Raw genomic sequence first — 23,543 nt, forward strand, 5'->3', positions numbered from 1 at the left:
GTGCAGGTTCAGATAATGATGAGGAGATATTTACCATACAATCATGCATGATTTTGTTCCAGTCTTCACCTGTGACAATTCGGAATAGTACAGTAATAGCTTTGCCAGCTGAAGAAAAATTCGCATGCCTAATTTAGGAAAACAACAACAACAACAGAATGTGAATAATCTGGTTTGTCATGAAGTAGTATGATTTGTCACCACCAAAATAGGTCATACCCTCTTGTTGCCATTTATACTTGCCTACAAGTACAGCCATGTGAATACACCAACACCAGCATGGCCACTGATTTCCTGACATTCATCTAGAACGACCGAGTGAGCAGCTTTAGCTACTACCAGTGAGTCCTTCTTTCACTTGGACTATGGTATAAAAGGGGGGAGCACTGATGAATCAAATAACGATTTCTTCACCAGAGCGTATTTGTGCTGGGCACCATGGTGCACGCCTGTGATCCTAGCAGCTCAGGAAGCTGAGGCAGGAGGATTGCAAGTTCAAAGCCAGCCTCAATAAGTTGCTGAGTTTGACTTTGAGGCCCTGAGTAATTTGGTGAGACGCTGTCTCAAAATAAAAAATAATAAATAAATAAAAAGGTCTGGGATGTGGCTCCATGATTAAGCACTCCTGGGTTGAATCCCTAGTACCAAAACCAAAAACAAACCAAAAGCATGTTTGTATATACTTTGCTGTGTAAGAACCTTAAAAAAAATGACATGCTCCCATAAAATTCAAGATCACTTTTAATACATAAAAACCATCTTGGGGTTTCTAATTTGCCATATTTTGCTAAAAAAGAAATCTACCTTAAGATAGTTTCATCCAAAACATAGATTTTTTTTCACAATGACATGGATAGAAAAAGGGCTGGGATTAGGACTGGTTATTCCTTCATGTTGGTAGGATTATAGGTTCATTTTGACTGCTTTTATTCCGAATTTTGTAAGATTTCTAAACTAAACATGCATACCTTGTTCAATTGGGAAAATGTCATTTTGGCTATTATCTTGGCTGTTATTTTATTTTAATTTCCAACTGATTGCTTTCCTTCCCTACCACCCCCAGGTCTTTAATAGACAAAACACGTTTGCTTGATAAACAAACAGAAAGATAGCTGCAAACCAACCTGTTAATGTTCTCTCCATATTTCACGGTACCAAACAGAACGACGCCGGCAAAGGCGTAGCAGAGTAGCAGGAGGAACATCCCCACGATGATGAAGAAGCTTTTGTACATGCTGACCACCACTGTCAGGAGCAGCATCTTCAGAGTCACCTTGATGGGGCCGGAGAGAAGGCAGAGAGAGCAGTTAACCCAGAAGCCCAGCAGGACCTGCGGGAGAGCAAAGTGAGGGCGGCTGGCTGCTGAGCGACTCCAGGAGAATCACGGGAAAGCGGCTTCCTCGCAGGTATTATTTATTTACTCATTTATCTGGTATCAGGGATTGAACCCAGGGACACTTAACAATGGAGCCACATCCCTAGCCCCCTCTTTATATTTTATTTAGAGACAGGGTCTCCCTGAGTTACATAAGGCCTCAATAAGTTGCTGAGTTTGACTTTGAATTTGTGATCCTCCTGCCTCAGCCTCTTGAGCCACTGGGATGATAGGCATGTGCCACTGTGCCCGGCTTCCTAGTGGGTGTGAACTCTAAAAGTTATTAAAAACCTGTCAGGCACTGAGAATTCCATTCATATTTCAAATGGTTAAAGTCTCTTCTGCCAGGTTAATAAAAGTAACAACCCAAACGTTCCTGTCTTCCATTTCTCTTCTCTTGAGCCCCTGTTCTCTCTCTATAAGGACGATGCGTTTTTGGTCTATAGCAAGTAGACTTGGCTTGCTTTCACAAAAGCAAACCTAAATAGTGGTATAATACTAAATAATCATCAAATATTAAGTATATTGATTATGTGGATTTACAGAATGCATATATAAAACAATGTTAAAAGCAAAATTTTCTCTAAAAAATGAAAACTTACAAATAGAATGTATGCACAATCAGGAACAAAGAATATAAAGAGATTTAGAACTGTGGAGTCATAGCTATCATTAAATATTAGTTTTCTCTGCAGCAAAGTTACTCAATTTAAAATAAAAACTAAAATAAAGACATTTTAATGACCACTGGTTTTTGTGTTTATGGCTGGCATTTTTAATTGATTATCGAGTTTACTTAGCAAATATGAAGAATAAATTAAGCAACATAAATGGCAAGAGACATCACAAGATAATTAAGCTACTGATTTAACATTTAACTGTTAATCTTGACTTTGTGATTTCTAGTCATTTGTTGACTGCAGCCCTATCACCCAGGATAACTGAAGCCAGGGGCCACTTTTTCTTCATTGCCTATATGATTTTTGCAAGGATTTTTTTCCCCCTCTGGGGTGCTGGGGAAGAACGAGGGCCTCACGTGTGCTAGGCAAGTGCTCTACGACTGAGTTGCACCCATCCCTTGCCAGGATTCTCCCTAACATACTCACATGCTTTCCACAGATGGAGAAAAACCTGAAGACGATGACACAGGCACCCATCATGTAGGTATAGGCATTCTGAAATGGAAGCAGAAGACAGCTTTCGTCATTTGCACAAAAGATCTTGTTTCCATTCCATTTTTCATTTTAAGTCTTCTATGAAGCCTACTGAATAATTAGTTTAATAGAAGGTGAAAATTCTCCTAAGAAATTTATCTAAAAAAGGTGCGGAAAAGGTCGCCACCCACAACTCATGAATAAATATTAGATGTGAAATCAAATCTCAAATGAAACTTGGGGGTCTGTTTCGCTCAGTTAAATTCCGTATTTCAAAATTTATTGTACATAAAACAGTGACTGGCTCTTTTGAGGACAGGGTGTAAGAAACAGAGGGTAACCATGCAACACAAGATAGTCAAGTGGGACATGACATAAAAGGGTCCCAGCAAAGAGACAAGACTGATGTTGGAAAGATGACCGTAGGCACAGTCCTCTCTGAAGACCAGCCACACATTCACCAGTCCAAGTTGACTTAGAGAAGTCCCCAGCTCAGAAACAGACCCTGCTCTTCCTCCAAGGGTATGATGAGAGCAGGAGATGACTCTGCCTTATGACTAAGAGGGCTGCATCTGAAGAGCTAAGATCCCGCTGGCTGCCACTGTGATAACAACCTTGACATTCAGCTGGTGCCAAAGCATGACTGTTCTCCAGGAGGCTGCCCAGCCAAGTGACAACAGTCACAGATGGGTCCCTGGGAAGGGGGTCCAGTGAGAGTCCTGGGGAGGTGCATGCCAAGGAATGTGCACACAGCATTTTTGGATGATGGACAAGGACTGTACCTTCCTTCTCAGAAGTCCCCTACAAGCTATGGCAGGGAAAGGGCACCTCCCAGGGCCAGAGGTTCCCAGACAAGAACAAAAGCAGTCAAGCAGAACAGGCAAGTTGGTCTTTGTGGCTCAGATTTCCTCTCTGCAGACATCTGGGATTAGGGAGCCTACTCCATTCTTCTGGGACTGACAAGATTTTAGTTTCAAATCTGACTAGAGAGGTAAAACCATGGGCTTTGCTGCCTCTTCCTTCCATGCTAGCTCAGGGTCTGCTGTCTTCCTCTTGTTCCAAAATTAATGACCACTAACAGCTTCCAGGATGACAACTGGTGCTTTCTCACCCGGAGCACAACGTCCTGGGCAGACTGACTCCTTCCTGCCCATGCAAATCTTACCAGGCCGCTCCTGCTCCTTCTAACCTCCCCACACAAGCTTTCCTTCTTCCAGCTCCTGAACCCTCATCACAGGCCTGGCTGCCCAAAATGTTCTCCCTCCTCCAGATGGCGTCCATCACCCTGTGCTCCAGACCTCTCCCATGCAGCTGCCTCCCACTCCTGCTGTCCCAGGAACACAGGCTGCCCCGGACTCCGACCCCCCACCCCACCGGGGCATCATTGTGATTCTCACTGAGCATGCGGTGGCTACCTAGCTTTCTAGGGTATGAGCTTTAAAGGACAGCAACTGACATTGTTTTGCTCATTACATTCTGCTCAATCCTAGCACAGTGCCATACACATCTGTGTGCTCAAAACTCTATGGTTTGAAAAAGATGAATCCAGGTGACTGAGGGCTCAAGCAGTCCCTGCTGCCAAAGGCACCATGATGTCATACTAAGGCAAGCCCTGCCTGAGGGGTACCTGGTTCTATGTGTTGTCAGTCTGTCTTGACAGGCCCCCAGTGTTAAAGGGGATGGGGGAATAAAATAACTGATAATATTACTTTCAGCTGGGGTCAAGGGAGAACAACAAGAAAAAAGGTATTTACAGTAACACCTTCTGGGTTAGTGCAGTCCTTACAGTTTGAAAAAGCTTCCCTTGCATGATTTCATGTGATCTGTATAACACCTCTATGGAATAAGTGGATGGTGAAGTGACATCCCTCCCTCCAGCTCAGAGCAGGAACAAAGGATCACCAGACATGTAACTGGATGAAGCCAGAAAAGTGGTAGAGCTAATAAATCCACGCTGCCTAATATGGGCACAACCAGTCAAGTGTGGTTATTACACATGGGAAATGTGGCGGGTGCGTATGAGAGTGTGCTGTGAATGTGCAATCCACCGTCAAGACTTCATGCCAAGAAAAAGGACATAACTGATTTAATCAGTTCTGCTCTGTTGCTCACCTGCTGAAATGATGATATTTTGTATATGGGATATGAGTAAGTTAGAAAATATTAAACTCTAGTCAAAATCTGATTTTTCTTCAGTTTCTCCTAGAAAAATTTAAGTGGCATCTATGGCCACGTTTTATTCCTGCTGGACAAGATCACTCTAGATCGTGGTCAAGCATACCCATACTGCAGATTTTGAGCTGAAACTCAGACTGAAATTAAAGATGAAAGCATTTGGGGCAAATAGTGAGGGCCTAGGCATAGAGCTGGAGAATGGGGTGCTTTGGAGAAATGTCAACTAGGTTCTGGGAGGAAATAGGACCGTAGAAGTACCTGTGAATTACATAGCAAAATATCGCTTGTAACGGAGTGGGTTGGAGTCTACACTTAGGCTCAGAATACAGAGTCTGAGGCTTCTGCCACCAGCTGTGTGAATTTGGACAGGCGCTTTAATTTCTTTTTCAGTTTCCTTTGCTCTCTCCCTTTGGTTTGATCCTGTGGTAAAATGAAGTTTTCAATGAAGAGTCTCTTTAGGTCTTTCTTTCTGGCTTGCACACTCCAGGCTTTGAAGGGCCAAGTTCTGCTCATGTGAAGACTGTGGGCATGTGCACACAAGCACATGTGTGTTTGTGTGTGCAAGCATACCTGAGGGTTGATCACAACCAAAGTTGGATTGTAGTTAATGCACCTACCAGGAGGGCAAAGTGGAGCACCACCCACACCACTCCGAGGGACGTCACCAGGAGGTCGTATCGATTTCTCCTGCTCTGCCAGAAGCCTGCAGGTGACATGGCTATGATCTTCATTGTAACCTGGAGAAAAATAATGAGGAAAATAAGCACAGGATGAGTGTTCTGCCCATATTTAAATCTCTTAACTTGAGTCACATTCTATTTTTTAAAGATGTAATAAACAGTTAATTATTAATGTATACATTTTTATTTTCAAAGCTAAGTAGGTTACAAATCTATATTCCCCATGCTCTTTTCTCCTCATTCGATGACTTGTTCTGACAGCAGGGCATTCTTCTTTCTCAAGTAAAAGAACATAGATATTTCAGAAGCACCAGCTAGTACAGAGTGCTTCTGTCTTTCAAAGACTGTGGATGGGGTTGGAAAGTGATCTCGTATGGACCACGTGTTAAAATAATCCTGGCTGAGCCAGTGTTCACTTTGCCATCACACTGTAATTTGAAGCCTTGGACTACAGTGGCTTGGATGGTTAGCTCTACATAGTTGAGCTCACAGAGCTGGACAGACAAACATCCAGACCCAACAAGCAACGGTAGTTAGAGAGACTGGGAGTCCGAAGTGAAGTCTTTGTTCAAGTTCAGAGGAACAGCCAGAAGAGGAGGTACCCCACAAGCACGCTCCCCCTGCCGCCAGCCCCGCTGCCTCCAGAGCCATCAAAGGCGATGAGACTCGGAGGCGAAAGTCAGCGCCATCAAAAGGGCACACTGACTTACTGTAAAACTGCCCACAATTCCCCCCCGGCAGACTCCTTAGGATTACCTCCAGCACAAAGATGAAGGTGAATACAACCGACATCGTTGCCAAAGGGACGGTCACAGGATCCTCCACGTCCCACTGCAACAGGAAGAACACACAGGTCATTGCCACATCTACTGGACACCAAGTCCCCCATCGGCTGTCCATGTTAATGCGATTGTGAATCTTAATGTTTTACTAGAGGACAGAGATGGCAAATGGCTGTGGCAGCTTGTGACATTCCTGGATGTACCAGTGAATATGGAATTCCCTCCCACCGTCTCAAGGTGAAACCAAGTACCTTGACAGACAGCAGCACGGACTGGGCCAGAACAAGTAAGGCAATTGTCCTCTTAAAAAACGGGTGCTGGGTTATGTCATACATTTTAGCTCTAAAACCATCATTATCTGGAAAAGAAAGGTTTAGGCAAGGGCACTTCAGACGGGGGTCACATTTAAATTTCTTGCTCTGGTTTTCTTTAATGCTCACCTTAAAGCCCATTACATTCCCCTCCTCCAGTTCAATCTATTGTGAAGCGTTTTGCAGGAATGCCTGGCTCTCGATATTTAAAATGACAGTGCATGACGCCGTCCATATTGGAAGGAGAAGCACATCATTCAATTTCTGTCAGTTTAATACATTTCACTCATATTTTTTAAAGGCAAGCACAAATATATTTTATTTAAAAAATCATTTTTTCATTAAGGCTTATTCTGAGAGCACTGAAGCACAGCGTTTGGGTGGTTGATTTTAATAGCCTATGAACAGCTCTGTAGTTTGGAGCCTGTTTCTATATTAACTTATGCACAACCTCCCAGTGGCCTCACAATTATTATTTTAATTTAAATCTGAGACTCCTGGGGAATCATGAACACTAGGGCCCAACATGAATAAAATCAGAGCATCTTTGATACCCGGGCGGGGTGGGAGATGAAGCGGCTGCGCGATCTTCAGTCTGCTCTTGAGATCTTCCCATCTCCTCTGATCTACGGTCAGCAGAGCCGTCCCCTTGACAAACAAAGAAAGCAGCAAAAGGAAGAGGGAAAGAAGGTTGCAGATGGGGGGGTTTTACAAACAGGGCCGGTGTCGGCTCACAGTAAAGATATTCTCCAAGTTCTGTGCTGGTTAAAGAAACACGGACAGAATTCTCACTCTGCCTTGAGAGGAGGCCCTCCAAGGCAGGAGGAGACCTTCAGAGATCAACCAGCAGCCTTCCGCCATTGCCTTTGACGGTAATACTCAGGTCTGGGGAAATTTTATGAAGGTCTCCTATAAGGTTACATTGTGAAAAAGGCATACTAACCAATAAGGGTTAGTTTCTTTTCACAGGGGCAAAACTCCAGTTTGCCAATGCTGCTGCTTCTAGTTAAGGTGTTTTTTAAAGAGATGAAACCACAGAATTTGCTTCTTTAAGGAATCAGGGCTGTGAAGACTTACTAAATGGACTTAGATATTCTGTGTAATATAATATTTGATAAAACACACATGAACAGTATCATTCCACAGGAAGCAGAAGTGTGATTTCAGAAACTGGGGGGAAAATACCCAACCTCACTTCCATCTTCCCTTCCTTCCTAGAGCGAATGACGGTCCTTCCAGGGTCCATGTTTTCACACGATTTTCAGAATTTGGGGCTTTTATGTATTTATAGAGACAGAATGATGTATTCATTTAAACTTTAAAATCAATATGTATGCATATTTATGCAGTTTGTCTTTATCTTCATTTATTGTATGTTTTCCATACAACTGGATTCTTGGATCGAATTGGCTCATTTTATCAGGTCATATAGTGCTCCTCTACACAAATATATCAGAAGTTACTCACTGTAGGTTTATGGACTATAATCAATACTATAGGTAACACATAGCTACTGTCTCACTGTGAGTGTCTGCACTGTAAATCTCTAGACAATCATTGGTATCTGGGAATTTAAACATTATCATGTTGATCAGATATTGTCAAGTTGCTATTCAAAGAAAAATAACCAAAACACTTTTCCATCAGCAATATATGTTTCCCTTTCCTTATTTTCTTGCCAATATTTGACATTATTAGAAATTTTGATTTGGTTATTTTAATGGCTATGAAATATGCCTAATTCAATTTTAATACTAACAAGATGAAGCATTTTTATGTATATAAGTGGCGATTCCTGATTCCTCCATCTTCCTATATGAATTGCCATTCATATTCCTTATTCATTTTTGTATTTTCTTACTCCAAATGTTTTTAGAAATTCTCTATATATTATGGTTACAGTTTGGATATGAGGTGTCCCCAAAAGCTCCTGTGTTAATGCAGGAATATTCAGAGGTGAGATGATTGGTGAGAGCTCTAATGGAATGGGTCTGTCCTAGTTTAAATGGGTGGTAACTCTAGGCAGGTGGGGCATGGCTGCAGAAGGTTGGTCGTTGGAGTTGTGCCCTGGAAGGATTGATTGTCCCTTTGCCCCTCTCTCTCTGCTTTATTTTTTGCTTCCATGCTGGCATGAATGGAGCAACACTCCTCCACCAAGCCCTTCCACCATGATTTCTTAGGCCCAGGGCAATGGAGCCAGCACACCATAGACTAAGCCTCTGAAACCATGAGCCAGCATAAACATTCCCCCTCTAAGTTGTTTTTGCCAGGTATTTTGGACACAGCAGCAAAACGCTGACTAACATACGTATGGATCATAAATAATCCAAATATATTTTTTTATATATTATGGATCTTTTTGTCAGTTATGTGAGTTGTAAATACAGTGTTTCCTCGGTTTGCATTTTATTTTGCTTATATCATTTAGATTTTTGTAGTTTTAATGGAATTCAACTTACAGTTTTTCTCTTTATAGATCTTACTTTAGGGCTGATGTCTAAAAAAGCACAACTACTCTGGGGTCAAATAGAAATGCTTACATGGATTAAAAGTGGCTCAAAGTTTGCTTTTCTTATCCAGATCTTTAATTTATCTGAAATTATTTTAGAGGGTGCCATGGGGTGGGGAGCTCAGATGGATTCTTACACTGAAGCAGTGGGAGCCCCCAGCATAGTATCGCTGATCCCCTGCCTCTGGGCTGATGGGTGGCGCTGCTTCAATTCTGCACACATGTGACCCAGGGTCATGGCACCAGCGCCCTGTTGCTGTCATTACTGTGGTTTGCTCACTTTCCTCCTCCATGTTTTTGTTCTTGCTCAACCTTCCTGGAGGCTTTTGGACTTAATTTTCTTCTAGAACCAGCTTTTGTATTCTTGAACCTGATAGAAACTATTGACATTTCTATATCATTAATTTCTGTCAAAATCTTGATGACCTTGTTTTTCTTACTCTTCAGTTTTACCTTGTAGTTACTATAATTTGTTGATTTAGGTACTTGACATATGAATATTTAAACTTTGACTTTTTCTCTAATTATACACTTAAAGTGATAAATTTTTCTCTACTGTCTTATCTACACCTTGTGTTTTTTGTTTTTGTTTTTTTGGTGCTGGGGATTGAACACAGGGGTACTTAACCACTGAGCCACATCCCCAAGCCTTTTTATTTATTATTTTGAGACAGAGTCTCACTATGTTTCTCAGGGTCTCACTAAGTTACTGAGGCTGGCTTTGAACTTGTGATCCTCCTGTCTCAGTCTCCTGAGCTGCTGGGATTACAGGTATATGCCTCCATTCCATGTTTTTAGATATTTAAAGTAATTTATCTCTAAATGTTTTGTGGTTTTGGACTATGATTTCTTCTATAACTCATAAATAATTTGGGATGTTGTCCTAGTAGTTCTAAATTATGAGGGTTCTTTTTTTAAACTATTTTTTTGTGTGTGACAGAGAACATACACTATACACTATATGTTTTTGGGTAATTATTGGTAATTGGACATCTAAAGTTTTCATTTTGCATTTGAAAATAATGCATATTCTCAAATTTGGGGGATCAAGGCTCTTTTTATTTTCATCAAGTAAAATATTTTTAATTGTGTCAAATCTCATGTCCTTTCATTTATCTATTTATGAGTTTCCTAGAGAACTATGTTAATAACTTTTATTATGCTTTTGGATTTGCTAGCTTCTTTTTGAATTTGGTTAGCTTTTGCTTTATATATTTTGAGATGCAAGAATTCTATATCTTTCTGATAATTAATTTTTGTCATTATTAATTATCCCCCTTATTTCTAATCATGGTATTTGTTTTAAGTGATTTTTTTCCTGATATTAGTATTGCTAAACCACTTTTCTCATTAATTGCAAACAAATACTTGTTCTCTAGACAAACATAGATTTCATTATTCTTTTGTTGATCAAAACAACTAATTTTTTGAAAAGTGAAATTTCAAAGGCATCCAAAAGAATAATAAACAGGGAATTCTCATCTGCCCATTAATGTATAAGAATCTCTGAAAATTTGTTATTGTCAATAAAAGTGTATTAAACGCATGGTCTCATGGTAAGGAAATCAGAAATAAAGGCATATTATTGGAATACATGTGGGGCATTGTAAAGACACTACCATTTTCTAGGGAAGACCTATTTTTACACAATTCCAAACTCTAAAAATACTGCCTATTTATATTCCTTTGGTATGACCTTTAAGATGTGTGTTCCTGAAGGTGGAAATTTCTGTGTTTACAGTTCAGTTTAGTTTGCTAGGTCTTCAGGGACCAGTGGTGTCTACCACCCAGTACATGCACAAATAAATCTGGTGAATGAATGATAAATTAGTAAATGTTGTTCTATAAGCACTTAGGCACTAACTTCTAAAAATCTTGCAGAAAAGGTTCACATAAATTATAAGTTTCTATATTAAGGTTACTAGAAAATTTTGCAATGTCCTGTAAAATGACTTCTTCTCAGATTCCTCTTTCCCTCAGCACCTATTTGGGCTGATGTACCACTCCCCCAGAGGCAGAACATAAAGAACAGCAGTGGAAGTGGACCTGCTGGTAATTCTGCTTGCGAGGCCATTTCTCAGTTTCTCAAGTTCAAGACTTATATTAATTATACATGTGTTTTCAGTTACTGAATATCTTATGTTGTTCTATTTACATGCTGAATTGTGAGCTGCCATAGAACCCAATTCTCATGTAGTCAGGAGCCTGCTCAGAGCTCATGTGTTGTTCGGAGCTATTGGTGCCTACACTCTCTGCTAATGGGCTAATTCACTTCTGCTCACATTCTGGAATTCCCAGTGTCTGCTCTACCACATGGCTGGAAGAGCTCCTCCTTCTTCTTTATGCTTGGTATCAAACTATGAATGCACCATAGGGTTCAGAGAAACTCAACATGTTAGAAGGTAAGATAGAGGGGCCAGGTGACCTGATCACTACTGTTCTTTCTAACTTTATGATTCCATGTTTCTTTAGGTGAAATAACATTGGGACCCAAAGGAGGGATTTTTAAATGGCACCCTTTGAAAGCCTGAATGAAGGGCCATACTCACTAAGCACACACCAAAGGTAGCAATTGACTGAGTAAGCTGGTTCCCTGCGTATTAAGCCTGGGGACACTGAATGATTGGGTCCTAGGTAAAGCTACACAAACCAAAGACCTCTGATGTGAATGTAAGAGAACCAGTCCTAGCCATGGGTGACATTGAACAGCATGGAGCTGTGCAGACAAATCTAGCTTTGGGGGGCAGGTTTTACACTTTGGCATTTGAAGAATCACAGACTCTGTAGTAATGGGCACCAAATCTGACTTCTGGTCCCAATTTTCTGCTCTCTATAAATCCCAAAGTTATTGGTTATGGGAGTTGTGAGAACTGACAGTGGCATGTATGAAATCTCAGTATAGATGAAGGGCTCAACAATGAGTGTATTTTGATTATTGTGATTCCAAAAATTGTTTTTCCATAATGGAAAGCTCATCAACCATGCTCAGAAAAACAAGCACCTCTCCTCCGAGCGCTAACGGAATGTTCTTCCCAACTCATTTTTTGATAGGAAACTACATTGTACATTGTTGTTTTCCCATTTGTGAGTCTTGTACTGATCATCAGAGCTGTTGAGAACTCAGCATGTTACATGGGGTTTGTGAAGTATGTAAAGTTTACATGAAATTAGAAAATCTTCTTTTTGTTCTTTGAAGTAGAATTTAAAAATTTGTATGGCACCTCCCTGGTCCATCAGAATTCCAAATCCGCCTACTGAGTGACAAAGGAGACAGCAATTTACATTTTGTGAAATGATATTACCTGCAATCAGCTCCCCACTTTCAGCTACTGTATTTTAATAACTTGCTGTACATCCTTTCAATCCAAACAATAGGAGATGTGCTTCTCAATTGTGGGGGAATTAATGACACTGTTGCCAAGAGGGTAAATTTAGCAAGAGAATTGTACTTCTAAATAATGTGCCTGAAAGGCAGCGATGAGGTACTTTGTAAAATAGTTATACAGATTATTTCCACCAGTCACATTACAGTTTAATGCTACTTCATGCTGTGGTGAGGGGGAAAAAAAACAGTTCAAAGTGGGGGGCAAGTAAAGAATAAAGCCTGTGGTAGTCAACCAAGGATTCTTACCTTGTTTTCATTAAAATTAGCAATAACTACTCCAACAAAAAGTGTCAGTCCAATCATGCAACCCAGGAAAACAAAAACATGAATATAGATTCCATGGATCTGCATAAATGAAAAATATGGTTATTCATCAAAGCAAATCAAAGGCGCTCTGGAAATGTTCAAAAGATTCGATGTGCTTGCTCACCGGCCCCACGCGATGAATAATAACGTCCCTCACTTCTACCCAGCCTTTCAAGGAGAGAACTTCAAACAATGCCAGCATAGCATTCCCCACATTGTCGAAATTAAAGTTCCGAGGATTTGCCCTGCAATTCAGAAAGAGGAACAGTTCTGTAAAGTTCCAAGGAAAAAAGGACATTTTACAGCAAATGCCTATAACTCTTTCTAATCCCTAGTACAGGGTGTCTTCAGCTTTGGGGAAGACTGGGGTACCTGGGATTCGTTGGCTGTCCTGTGTGTTGTTATGTGTTAACAACTTATTAGATTCATCAGCTGGCCTCAATTTAAAGCAAAGGGCACAACAGCTCTAGATCCAGCCTGAGGTTCTGAAGTCTGCCTCTGTACTGACGACAGGAACTTGCTGAAAATGAGATTTTATAGATTTGCACAAAGGGGCATCAGACTCTGGATGTGAATTTTGAGAGTTTTATCATTGAAAATTCTAAAGGTATAAATTACAATTGACTCTATTAAAACAAAGTGTAAGAAGAGCAGAATTTGGTTACTTAACTTCACTTTGTGCCTTAACATACAGAGGCTTTGAGGGGCTGTTGATTCCAGAGGCTGAGGGTTGTGTGTATGCGTCAGGTTACTCCCTCCTGGTTGGATTTTTCCTCTCATTAACTCTGAGAAGTCTCAGTAGACCTTCTCGTGATGCCCAATTCACAGTTTGCGCTCTGTACCTGCAGTGGATTGCTAATTCCCAAAACACTTGGGCCACATTATTATTTATTTTGTTTGGGGGATGGGCTGTCTCCTTCCTTGTTTTTTGACACAAGTTATACTTTTTTCCTTCTCAATTAAAAAGTGATCCCTTTTACTATATTGCATCTTCTTTCATTATTGTGGGTTTAGCTAACTTTTGTTGTGGTTATAAACAGAAAAAAGAAACTTTAATTTTTTCCTTTTCTTTCTTATTAGAGGCTATTTTAAATAAAGGTTTCAACAACTGCACACTTGAAAACCAGGCACTATCACTACCCTTGCTGAATCTGAATTTGACGATAAATCAGCTCTGGACTGCTGAGTTGGGAAGGTCTCCTGGAGCCTATCTACATCATAATTTTAATTACTTTCCCTACTTTTTCGTTTATCAGAATTGAACCCTCATGAAAGGCATACTCTGAGGGGAATCTGGCTCAGATTTTGTTACAATTCTTTATGTTTTTTAAACTATAGAAACAGTCATGAGATTTACCTTTATTAGTTTTTTGTTGTTGTTGTTGTTGTTTTAGAATACTGAATAGATGAATATCTAGTAAGAAAGCATAAAATGAAAGTGACTTGCTCTTTTAGGGTTTAAGGATGATTGACAGAGATGTTTTCTATATAGTGCAAAAGCTTCACTAAGAAATTTACACTTTGATATAAGGAGAGCAACTAAGAACAGAATAGGGGGGAAGAGCATGAGAAGAAGATCACCATTAAACAGGGACGAGAGCGGGAGGGAAAGAGAGAGAGAAGGGAAATTGCATGGTAAAGGAAGGAGACCCTCATTGCTATACAAAATTACATATAAGAGGAAGTGAGGGGAAAGGGGAAAAAAAACAAGAGAGAGAAATGAATTACAGTAGCTGGGGCAGAGAGAGAAGATGGGAGGGGAGGGGAGCGGGGATAGTAGAGGATAGGAAGGGCAGCAGAATACAACAGATACTAGTATGGCAGTATGTAAAAAAGTGGATGTGGAACCGATGTGAATCTGCAATATGTATACGGGGTAAAAATGGGAGTTCATAATCTGCTTGAATCAAATGTATGAAATATGATAAGTCAAGAGCTTTGTAATGTTTTGAAATGCTACTAATAAAAAAAATAAAGGAAGCCTAATCACAGCAAAAAAAAAAAAGAAATTTACATTTTGGACTTCTGATTTATATTTTCTTCTGCATGAAAGTACATATAAATTCTTTTGAATTTTTCCAACAACCTTACTTGGGGTGGTGGTGGGGTTTCAATTAAATTCCAGGTCTTTTATAGTAGATAGCAGTTGTAAGGATTCTACAGATGCTGCAGTTTGCTTGAATAAGGACTTTTTAAAACCAAGTGAGCCAGTTCTCAGATCTGATGTTGAACTTTCTTACTCATCCATTTCCTTTATGTAAAAAGTGCTTTTTCAGCTAAATTTGCAGCAACTTAAACAGTTTCATGTTCCATATACTTTAGAAAATGAAAATACACTTTTAGGCTAAACCATGAAAAATAAAATGTAGTATTATAGGCTTAAATAATTGAAAGGATTTATCATATTTTAAAAAACAAGACTTCTTCAGTTTTAATTATATGACTGTTTATTTGTGCTTTGTTTATGCTAGCAAAATTGGAAAGGTGCGCTCACCTACAATACCTAGAGAGATTAAATAGATCCCAACCCTAATCCTTATTGTTATCTTCCCTGTTTCCCTTCCTTGAATTGGGAGGCTGCTTAAATATTATCTTTTCTGTTATTTTTTTAAAAAAGATTATAATCTTGCCTATCCAATTAAAAAAATACGAAGACATTGGTTCTGACCTCATAATCTGGTCGATCTTTGGATTTCCCAGGGGAAAGTGCTCCAAGGCCCCCTAAATCACAATAAAGGGAGCCAGTCACTCCTTCTCTGGAGAAGATGGGGCACATGGGGAAGGCCACCTGGCCCCTGCCTTTGGATATGGAAATCCAAGGAACAACACTTTCCAAAAATGGTATCCTGTGTCGCCTGCATTCTAGCCTTCTTTCCTAAAGAAATCAGAAACTTTTTGTGCTTTTAAGAATGCACCAACTCTCCTTTTGCCTTGAGCTTTGGCAGCAGAGCTTCTTCCACTGGAAGCACCTGAGCTTGGCCTCATCCTTCCTTCCCACCTGCCCTTTGCTGTCTTTCTTTCCCCTGCCTATTTCCAACTGTTGTCCTTTAAAAGTTAGCCAATGCGGGCTGGGGGCACAGCGGAGCGGTAACGAGTTTGCCTAGCATGTAGGAGGCCTTGGATTCAACCTCCAATACTGCCCACAAAGAAAGTTACCAGTACTTCTCCTCTCTGCCTGGTCCTTCATACTCTGGGTTAAGAGCTTCTCCTGCATGAGTACAATTCCCAGCACCTTTTGTCTTTCTGCAGGTATCAGAGGCTGATACTCCATGAAATTAAGAATCCTAAGTCTTGAGAACCCTCCCTGCACACAGTTCTGTTCTCCACCAGATTTCAAGCTTGTAAGGGGCGAGGGCTGTAACTGATCCATAGCTGAATCCGTGGCAAGTGGAAAGCCTGGTGGATTCTAGCACTCGGTAAGTACATTATCACAGAACTGAACACTTTGTTGTTTTTGTTCTCATTCAGGCCATTTTCCTGAATACTGACCTCTTCCTAAAATAAAACCCACATTTACAGTATTTATAATAGAAGATGTGTTTAATGCTTCTTACTGAGGCAATTTTTATCTCATCAAGTCTGATTCAGAGGAAAATGAACTTATTCATCTGAAGAGAAAATATAGAAACCAGACCATCTCCTGAATTAGACTGTGCATATTTATGTCCTAATTATAATTACCTAAGCATTCCTCTAGGGCTATTCCCAGATATGTTATTTTCTTAATCATAATTTAGCCAATATAAAGATTATAAAAATATTTTTAGCTTGTAACTCTAGATTGGATTATTTAAAAAGAAAAAAAATGTAAAAAAAATTCATGGTTACACTTGACATATTTTTAGGGCAAAGATTTTTATTTCATTACAACTAATCCAAATCATAATATATCAGGAAAATGGACAAAAGCAATTGTGATGATGTTTGAGGGAAGTGCCTCTGTTTGTTTATGCTTTTAAAACATCATTGAACTTGAAACCACTAATAATAAATTACATAAAATATTTCATTTTGGTTAAATTTGATTTTTCAGATACTTGTAACTGGTTTTATGGGACAGACTGAATGCCACAGGGTACAACTTGGGGCAGGTTTTGCTTTTCTCTGAACACTGCCTTGTGGTGCGTTTCAGCTTCTCTCTTGACATCTTGGAGGGTCCCAAAGTTTTTGATCACTTTTGGCCATGAGACCAGTCATGTTTTAAGATGTCCTTAAAGGATGGGAGTCCTTCTCCTTTGGTGTAGTTTTCAAATACAAAGTACCCAACCCGGAGTCCATATCCCAACCACCTCCTTTCTTCAGCTTTCACCTCTAGAGCACTGCCCTAACCCCCCAGGACCAGCCGGCTGGGGACAGCTCCTTTGTCTTGGAGCCTACAGAAATGATTCAAGCTAGCCAGTCCAAGTCTCTTGCCTCGCCTCCCTCTTCCCGGCCATGAAACCCTGGTTCAGGCCTTCTGTAGTTCTTCTTCTGCCTTGTGACCAACCCTGGCACTCCCCGGTCCCCCATGGTGTGGTCTGCTCCCTCCTCTTGGAACTGTGAGTAAGAACCTCCCTTTCAAAGGCAGCTGTTGCCTAGTCTGTTGGTCTACCTCCAGTTTTCTATGAATGCACCGTAGTTTACAAGAGCGACCACTGCACCGTCCCTGCTGGCGGGGCCCGGGCTCCAGGCGTCCTGGTCTGCTCTTGCACACAGGCCTCTTTGGATGGGGATGCCCTCTGCAGCAGGGTTCCTTTCAAGGTGGCTCAGACCTAGTGGCCTAGGCCACCACTACGTGGTCCTCCAGGAAGACTAGATAACCCTCCTCTGCCCACGGAGCCTCCCCCTGCCTGGCCAAGCTCTGGTATGAATGTCCTCCTTCAGGACCTCCCGCAGCCAGGCACGGGAGCACCTGGACCTTTCCCCAGGGTCAAGGGCAGGAACGCCACAGCGCTCTCTCGACCTCATATACTCCGTGATGCTCTCCATGAAAGCAGAGTTTTGGGTCACGTAGACTAATGCTGGGTGATGGAGTGAGAAAACGTCTTGGTCTTTTCTGCTGGATGGGTCTAGTGGCTCTCTTTAGAACATAAGATTGCTTCATCCCCCTTGGCCTCAGCTGGAAGGTTTTAGTCCAAATACAAAACAGCAAGGAAAAGAATCCCCATTTTATGTCCTGATATAAATAAGTTATTTACGGTCTGACAAACTTTTATCTCACCAAATACACTTTCTATGCTTTAGTTTTTTTATTTTAATGCAAATTAGACTGCGCACACTGGAATAAGGAGATCCCTGTGGGTTATATTCCTCTCTACTCCTGCTCAAGCCCCTCACATCCAAAATGAATCTCTTTTTTCCCCACACTTCTTGGGTATTTAAAAAATAAAACCCCAATATAAAGAATATTGAATTGTTTATAAATGTGGATTTCGTAGTAGAGAAATGCCACAGTGAGGTGACAATGAGTCCTAGGCTACAGCTGGGTGAAGTGCCGTTCCTCTTAAAGAGCTTTGACGTTGAGAGCACATCACCATGACAGGAGCAGAGTTCCTGTGGTTCACTCCTTATTCTAAGACGTTAAGAAAAAGAAATTTAAAAAAATTAAGGGGACAAATGAAGTTAATGGAACACTTGGCTCATCGATGAGGCAAGTCATTAGTAAGATGGTGGAGAAAGAAGACACTCAGTACTTCCTGCAAGTGCTTGGTACTTCCAGCTTTGATGTAAATACTTTGAAAACTCATATTGAAGAAAAATAATTTTTAAAGAGAGAATTAGATATAATTAATTTTTGTTACTGATTATTCCTCTCCAGTGTTTCAATCACAGAAATCCATCAGTATAAGTGGGTTTTAAAATTGCAATGGCTTTATGATTTAGAGTTCTCACCAGTGTTATAAGGACATCAGATCTTCCCTTAAAGATTTAAACTTGGAATGAATTTACATTCGATGTGATAGAAAAATCTTTGTTTTGAAGCCTCATTAACTTTGAAAACCATTTGAATTCAGATACATACTTTTAAAGTGTTGGGAAAATAGTAAGGTGGTATTTGATTAGTTTTCATTATTTCAAAGTCTCTAGCAGAGTGACTTTTAGTTCCATGGCATATTATACAGTTTTAAGTCCTCATACCAAGAAACATAGTCAGCTTCAAGATATTTTTCTGATATGCTTACCAAACACGGGGCACCCAGAATCCAGGTTTTTTCTCTCCAGGTCTCAATTTTAAATTTAAGTTCTTGGACACGCTTACATTGATTCTGAATATGCCGTTGCAATCCTCCTAGAGTAGGAAGAACAAAGGAGGTAGGGAGCCTGGTGAGACAGAGAACTCAGAGAAGGTAAGAGACAGGAGACGTTTTCTCACATCGGCAGCAAAGGTCTCTATCCAACAGCAGTGATGAGGACAGCTGTCCAGAAAACAAAGACCACGGAGACAGGCAGGGGAAGGAGGTGCTGGAAATACTACCAAGGGGGCAAAGGGCCAGAACAGACATTTCTCCCAGGAAGATCTACAAAGGGCCAGTGAGCAGGAAAAGGTGCTCGGCACCATCAGCCATCAGGGACGTTGCAGGTCAAGGCCAACATGAGACGCCTTTCCACAGGCACCGAGAAGCCATCATAAAATGTCAAATAGGGCTGCAGTTGTGGCTCAGAGGTAGAGTGCTCGCCTAGCATGCTTGAGGCCCTGGGTTCGATCCTCAGCACCACATAAAAATAAATAAACAAAATAAAGGTATTGTGTCTAACCAAAAAATAAATATTTATAAATAAATAAAAAAGTAAAAAAACAGCCAGCCCTGGCAGGCTGTGGAGAAACGGGAGTCCCAGACCTGGAACCCCATACACCACCGAGGAGAGAGGCAGAATGAGAGAGGCAGAATGGCGTAACCCCTTTGGAGAACAGTCTGGCAGTTCCTCAAACATCTAAGCATGGAGTTACCCCATGCCCACGCCATGGTTTGGACATGGTTTGACTATGTTTCCTAGTGTCGTGTGCTGGCAGCTTGGCCCACGGATGTAGGAGGTGGTGGAGTCTTTTTAAGAGTGAGCCCAGTGGGGGTGATTTGGTTAGTGGGGGTGCTTCTCTTAGAAGAGTCCTAAGAGAGGTGACTTTCTTAGAGTCCCTGGTATTTGGGTTCCTATATCACTGTGTGTCCCTCCCTCTTGCTCTTACACCCACAATGATGCCATCTGCCATCATGTAAAATATAGCCAGGGGGGACTCTTTACTGGAAGTTGAACAGATGGGGCCACGCAATCTTGGACTTTCAGCCACCAAAAGTGTAAGTTAAACATACCCCTTTTCATTACAAAATACCCAGCCTCAGGTATTTTGTTATAGCAATGGAAATAATAAGACTATTACACCATATAACTTAATGATTCTACTCCTAGGTATTTATCTATCCAAGAGACACGATAAATGTATGTCAACAGAGAAACTTGTACCTGAATGTTAAATTGGAAATACTCATAATAGTTAAATGGTGGAAACAACTCAAACGTCCATCATTGGAAAAATAGATAAATAAAATGGTATATTCAAACCGTGGAATATTATGTAGCCACAGAAAGGGCTAAAGTACTGACTGGCACATGAGACATATGGATGACCCTTGGAAATAGTAGGCTAATCAAATAGATAGTCATAAAAGAGCACTTATTGTATGATTCCACTCATATGAAAGTCCAGAACAGGGAACTCTACAGAGATACCAAGTAGTTAGTAGTATTTAGGGCTAGAAGTATAGAGGGATAAAGGGAAAGGGAGTGACAGTTAACTGATACCAGGTTCTTTTCAAAGATGTGAATGTTCCCAAAGTGGCCACTGTGGTGATTATAGAGTTCTGAATATGCTAAAAGCCACTGAACTGTACACTTGAAGGGGATGGATTGTATAGCGTGTGAATTATTTCCCAATAAAGCCTTTTAAAAATATTCAAACATAAAACATCAGTAAGAAGGTGTTTTTTTTTTTTGAGGGGTACTGGGGATTGAGCTCAGGGGCACTTGACCACTGAACTACATCCCCAGCCCTATTTGGTATTTTATTTAGAGACAGGGTCTCACTGAGTTGCTTAATGCCTCATTGAATTGCTGAGGCTGGTTTTGAACTTGTGATCCTCCTGCCTCAGCCTCCCGAGCCACTGGGATTACAGGTGTGTGCCACTGCACCTGACCCAGTTGGAAGTTCTGACTCATTTCTTTCTGTGTCCTTGCCCTTTGGTTGGTTATCTTTGTCTCTTTGGCTATAATTATCATATTCTGAGCTTACTAGGTTTGAGGTGCATCTGGTAAAATTCTTGAGCATCACTTGAATATATCAACAGAATTTTAACCCGTTTAAAGTCAACTTTGACCCTATGAAATGTCCCCTCTGTCTGTGAACCAACATGCCATCAGCTGTGAGAATGAAGACCTCAGAGTTGTCCTGCTTCTTCTCGTGCCTCACGGTCCAGGTCTCCATTCCTATTTCAACTAGTTTAGCTAATGACAACATTACCTCTGTCTGGATTGCCAATAACATTAAAAAAACACATATGACACAAATAATATATCTTTTACTTATAAAGGATGAGTAGTACCAGAAAGGAAAACTGACCCCTAATTACCAGAGACACACACAATTAACTTTTTGGGGTGTATCCTTCCCATCTTTTTTCCTATGCATATATGAGATCATACCATTTTTATCCTTTCATATTTTTTTTGGTTAAAACATGTTGTAATTATCTTTTCATAACCATATCTCTTCATCTACAACACTATTTGGAAGGGCTGTATTGCAGGGTATCATACAGAGGCCCCATGATATACCTGATTAATCAAACGCCCACCTTTGATTGCATGAGGCTGCCTGGTACCCTGGTTAACGCACAGCACATGGGCCCAGGCTGCCTGGACAGGAATCCCAGCTTCCCCACTTACTAGGTAGGTGACCTTCTACAAGTTATTAATCAGTTTATACCTGTGTTCCTTATTAGTAGAATGCAGGTAATCAAAACAGTACTAGGGACAAAGCTTTGTGCTTCGTGAGCATTAAGAAGTATCTGATTCTTCTTCCCCAAAACCTTTAAAGGCTTCTCACTTCTCATCAAAGAAATCTTCCTCTTGGGACCCCCAAGTCTGGTATTCAGAGTCTTGAGGGTCTTTCCCAGACTCAGATTTCTGGCTGTGTTTTTCAGTCCTTTCCACATGGGAGGGAAGTGAAGTTTAACACTGACTACTGGGGGCTGGGTGAGGCTCCCTCCAAAAGTGAACTAATCTGTCTTCAAAACGTTGCTGGCTGAGACACGTGATAAAGGGGGAAGTAGATTCACAGGGATGAAGTAACCGAACTGAGCCATCGCATCAACTAAAGTCAGATTTTGATCTGGAAGCTGATTCCAAGGCTGCTTCCCTCCTTTTGTCTCACCTCTGCACCTGACTCTTCTTTGCCTGCTTGGTGTCTTTCCTTATCCTGCTTGCTCTGCTTGGGAGGAACTGCCCTGGCCATCTTGAATCCTCCCTTCTTCCCAGTACAGTTTCCTGGGGAGGTTCAGCTTTCTGTGGGGAATCAGGTGGAATGCTGTTTTGGCTTCTCCATGCTCTTTTGACTGCTGACTATGTTACAGTTGCTAGAACATGAAACACACGTTCTGATTGGACAGAAAGTGCTGTCTAAAAAATTAGACAGTCACCTCCTCCTCTTTCCAGTTCTTCATTTCACCTCTCTTGTTCCCTTGGACATAACTGATATTTAATATCTATTTGTAAAACAGTGGCATCTGAGTTGGTTTACAGTGGTCTGGTGACTAAGCTCTGGGTTCCATATCTCTATCTATGTTGATTTCAAGATATCTTTGCTTGGGGCTGGGGATGTGGCTCAAGCGGTAGGGCGCACGCCTGGCATGCGTGCAGCCCGGGTTCGATCCTCAGCACCACATACAAAGAAGTTGTGTCCGCCGAGAACTAAAAAATAAATATAAAAGAAAAAAAAAGATATCTTTGCCCAGGTTTAAGAAAATGGGCAAAGGATGGAAGTCTTCAAGCAGATACGAGTAAATAATGTGTTTGTCCCATTGGAAAATGGCCCGACAAGTCAAGCCTCTTTGCCTTTGAACATGAGCTGTGAGAGCCAAATGTTGGTGAATCTAGTTTCCATTCATGGCTGAGTTTGTCTTTTGTTTTAGAGAGGTGGTCTGAGACTCTGAGATAGGACTGATGTCCTCTGCATGACATTGTTGGCCTTGATCTCGTGTACTGGGATTAGAGGAACAGAGAGACCCAGAGCTCTTCTCGCTGTGCCAGTTTCCATGTTCCAGCGTGGTGCTCTGGATGGCTGTCTGTCTGTCTGCCTAGGCTTTCCTTCCGCACTGTCTCCAGACCTCACTGCTGTGCTCCCTACCCCCCACAGGAGCCTTCCATCTCTAGCCTGGCCTGGGTGTAAGCACATGATGTGAAGTCACCACGCTCTTAGACCATCATTAATAACTGAGTCATCTAGGATTCCTAGGAGGCTTCATCTTGAAATGCTGTTATTATCTTTCTGGCCTCTATTCAGTATGAGTCTAAAATAACTTCTTCCTTACACAAGCTCGTGGACGAAGGCAACAACGCTTTATTACTTCCTTCATTTGTTGGTTGGGTACATCATGACCTTCATACCATGTTCCTTGATGTCTTCTCAGGAATGTGGAAATTTCTGGAACTTTTCTCCCAGTCTTGCACTTCTAAAGTCCTCATATTAATATAATTCACAATGTACTTGAATGAACAAAGATTTTTCTGTATAACAGAGAACTAATACTTTGTGGATTTTATAATATGAAATCTAGCTGTTGCTAGAAATACATATTATGTTGTAGTTCAATTCTTTTAGGCATTCTGGAGATACAC

The 23,543-nt window shown here is 41.0% G+C and overlaps 1 protein-coding gene across 6 annotated transcripts in view; it reads right to left on the reverse strand.

The window, feature by feature from the left end:
* The window catches only part of Nalcn (sodium leak channel, non-selective), a 313,063-nt gene that overhangs the window by 14,450 nt on the left and 275,070 nt on the right, over nucleotides 1-23,543 (reverse strand). For all 6 annotated transcript variants that reach the window (XM_078016298.1, XM_078016302.1, XM_078016300.1 and 3 more), the window contains 10 exons: nucleotides 18,839-18,945; nucleotides 12,802-12,922; nucleotides 12,618-12,716; nucleotides 7,032-7,125; nucleotides 6,418-6,524; nucleotides 6,141-6,215; nucleotides 5,322-5,441; nucleotides 2,482-2,550; nucleotides 1,125-1,273; nucleotides 35-128 (listed from right to left, as the gene is read on the reverse strand). In XM_078016298.1, the coding sequence (XP_077872424.1) occupies nucleotides 35-128; nucleotides 1,125-1,273; nucleotides 2,482-2,550; nucleotides 5,322-5,441; nucleotides 6,141-6,215; nucleotides 6,418-6,524; nucleotides 7,032-7,125; nucleotides 12,618-12,716; nucleotides 12,802-12,922; nucleotides 18,839-18,945 (1,035 nt within the window). The remainder of the gene's footprint in view (nucleotides 1-34; nucleotides 129-1,124; nucleotides 1,274-2,481; nucleotides 2,551-5,321; nucleotides 5,442-6,140; nucleotides 6,216-6,417; nucleotides 6,525-7,031; nucleotides 7,126-12,617; nucleotides 12,717-12,801; nucleotides 12,923-18,838; nucleotides 18,946-23,543) is intronic.

This window comes from Ictidomys tridecemlineatus, chromosome 6, assembly GCF_052094955.1.
Source record: "Ictidomys tridecemlineatus isolate mIctTri1 chromosome 6, mIctTri1.hap1, whole genome shotgun sequence".
Taxonomy (NCBI): Eukaryota; Metazoa; Chordata; class Mammalia; order Rodentia; family Sciuridae; genus Ictidomys; species Ictidomys tridecemlineatus.